The 2,589-nt window shown below is 37.1% G+C and overlaps 1 protein-coding gene across 1 annotated transcript in view; it reads left to right on the forward strand.

Annotated features, from left to right (window-relative positions):
• LOC111086313 overlaps positions 1–2,589 on the forward strand; it is a 34,208-nt gene that overhangs the window by 30,818 nt on the left and 801 nt on the right. The window contains exon 6 of the mRNA XM_022388723.1: positions 2,187–2,336. Coding sequence (XP_022244431.1) covers positions 2,187–2,336 — 150 coding nt within the window. The remainder of the gene's footprint in view (positions 1–2,186; positions 2,337–2,589) is intronic.

The following is a 2,589-nucleotide window of genomic DNA, read 5'->3' on the forward strand; positions in this document are numbered from 1 at the left end:
GTAAATATGTCTTTTTTTTTTATGTTTTTGTCAAATGAATGTTTGTGTACATTAGAATATTTGATTAATTTTGTTGGACCAGTCTCTTTCGCCAGTCAAATAAAAGTTGTCCAAGAGTTGGTGTTGTTGAATAACTGCCTTTCTCTAGTCTAATAACTTAAAATTAGAGATGGCTAACGAAGATAGCCCCCGAGTAGCCTTCTTTACACGAGTATTCAAAAATACATAAACAAGAAAACGAATATTTTTTTAGTTTATATGTCTTTTGTTCTTGAGGCCACAGATTATCTGCCGTTTAGGTTGTTGGTATAATAATCCATTTCTAGCGTTTATATTAAGGTACTGACATTTTCAGTGATTGGAAAAAAAATTCATCTTCCGAAACGTATGCAATTATTGCAAGATTCTAACTGAGGTATTCTAACTGGGGGGGGGGGGGTCGCGAGGTGTAATTTCTTCTGCCTCGGCGTTTGCTTTGAAATTTCTAGACTAATTTCCTTATTTACGTTGTGTAATGCAACCCACACGCGTAAAAAAAAATATGTTTAGTAATTGAGAGGATTTTTGTTTTCTTGAAAAAAAAAATTATTGCATATTTTCTCATTTGCGCATAATAATTGAAAATCTAACCTTCAAGACTATTTTTGAAAATTGAATAAACGCTTTCCTCTTGCAAGCAGAGACAAAATACCGTTGAAACATTTTCAGTGTTTATCACACTATAATTTGGTTTGTTGTAAAATGTTCCCAAACTTCACAGTAATAAGTGATTCCAACTACGTAACGGTCAAATACGAAACGAAAACATATTTGCAATTAGTTGCGTACCAAAAAAAAAAAGATCGCTCTTGATGTTTACAGATAGACGGTTGTCTTATCTGTCGGCGAATCGGATAATGGCCAGGAGCTTTATCGCTCTTGATGTTTACAGATAGACGGTTGTCTTATCTGTCGGCGAATCGGATAATGGGCAGGAGCTTTATCGCTCTTGTGTTTACAATTAGACGGTTGTCTTATCTGTCGGCGAATCGGATAATGGCCAGGTGGTTAGGGATCTCGACTCGCAACCTGAGGGTCGAGGGTTCGAATCCCCGTCCCACCAAACTCGCTCGCCCTTTCAGACGTGGAGGTGTTAGAATGTTACGGTGAATCCCGCTGTTCATTGGTAAGAGAGTAGCCCAAGAGTTTTCGGTGGGTGGTGATGACTAGTTGCCTTCACTCTAGTCTTTCATTGCTAAATTAGGAACGGCTAGCGCAGATAGCCCTCGTGTAGCTTTGCGCGAAATTCAAAAACATTGTGCCCATTTTTCTATGGTTTGCTCTCAATGGAGTCATCAATTGACGAATGTTACTTTACATTTACAACTTCTCCATGTTGGCTCTCATGGTCACGGGTCATGGTCTAGCGATCTTGACCTCGATAATAGTGCCAAACGTCTTACCTTTTATCTAATCAAAACAACCCAAACCTTTCCATTTTTTTCTTGGATCCACATCAAGATACCGGGCTTGCTCGTGTGCAGGTGCTAACGTAACTTACAAGTGGGAACAGACTGAACTGGTAAAAAAAAAACTGTTAAAGGTTTCTTCGCTCTTCTTCTGCCAGTTCAACACACACTATAAATACTTGCCCTTGTATTTCGTATCGCGTTTGTTTCTGACCTTGTTAAATATAGATTGTGATTGGAAATATTTGTGTTTCGACTCTATATTATTCTCTGAACCTAGTTGGCCCTAACTGAATACTCTGAGGGAAATCCGTTTGATAGTAAATGCCATACCCTTAACGGTTGGAAATGAAACCAAAACCTATAGAGTGATTCTAACCGTCAGAGATGAATCCGAACAAAGCTAAATAAATGAAACAATGGTCACAGGAAGAAAGTATTCTGCATACAACTACAAGAACATGAAAGATTGGTCAGAGTTTCTTCTTTAAACTGTATTCAGGAAATTCTCCGGGTAATGAAGAATGCCCCATTCTAACACATTATAAATGAAGAATGCCCCATTCTAACACATATTCTAAGCCTGTCTGATAAATTGTTTGATGTCATTACATACAAAAGATTATTGTTTAACACGGAGGGAAGGAAAGTCGGGTATATGAACAGGGAACCTTTTTTTTTTAATAAGTAGACAGACAGTTAAATGAATATTTAAACCTGCTTGGTTTGGTTTTACAGATTCAAAACGGAGGACGTAAGATGGATGACATGAGTGACACTAGTCAAGCTCGCCTTACAACAACAACTCTAGAGTCTTCTTTTAAATCCTCTAGGGGTCGCTCGACTCACAGCAGGAAATCTGGGATATTTTCCAACACTTCCAAAACTGTAAGTTTATAGATAGATATGATAACAACACTATTCACGATGTGTCACTGTGTGTTTGTGTATTTTGTCCTGCCATCTATGACGATTGTTGAAAACTATAATTTTTTTGTATTAAATAATGACAACGGTAACTAGTGTGAAAAGACTGGTTTGATAAAAAAAAAAAATGTTTTTTTTTTTCGGGGGGGGGGGGAATTTTTGAAAATTTTTAAAACAATAATTTTCCATGAGATGTCTTAAAAAAATGAAAAAC

The sequence above is a fragment of the Limulus polyphemus genome, unplaced genomic scaffold (genome assembly GCF_000517525.1).
Source record: "Limulus polyphemus unplaced genomic scaffold, Limulus_polyphemus-2.1.2 Scaffold1014, whole genome shotgun sequence".
NCBI classification, from domain to species: domain Eukaryota; kingdom Metazoa; phylum Arthropoda; class Merostomata; order Xiphosura; family Limulidae; genus Limulus; species Limulus polyphemus.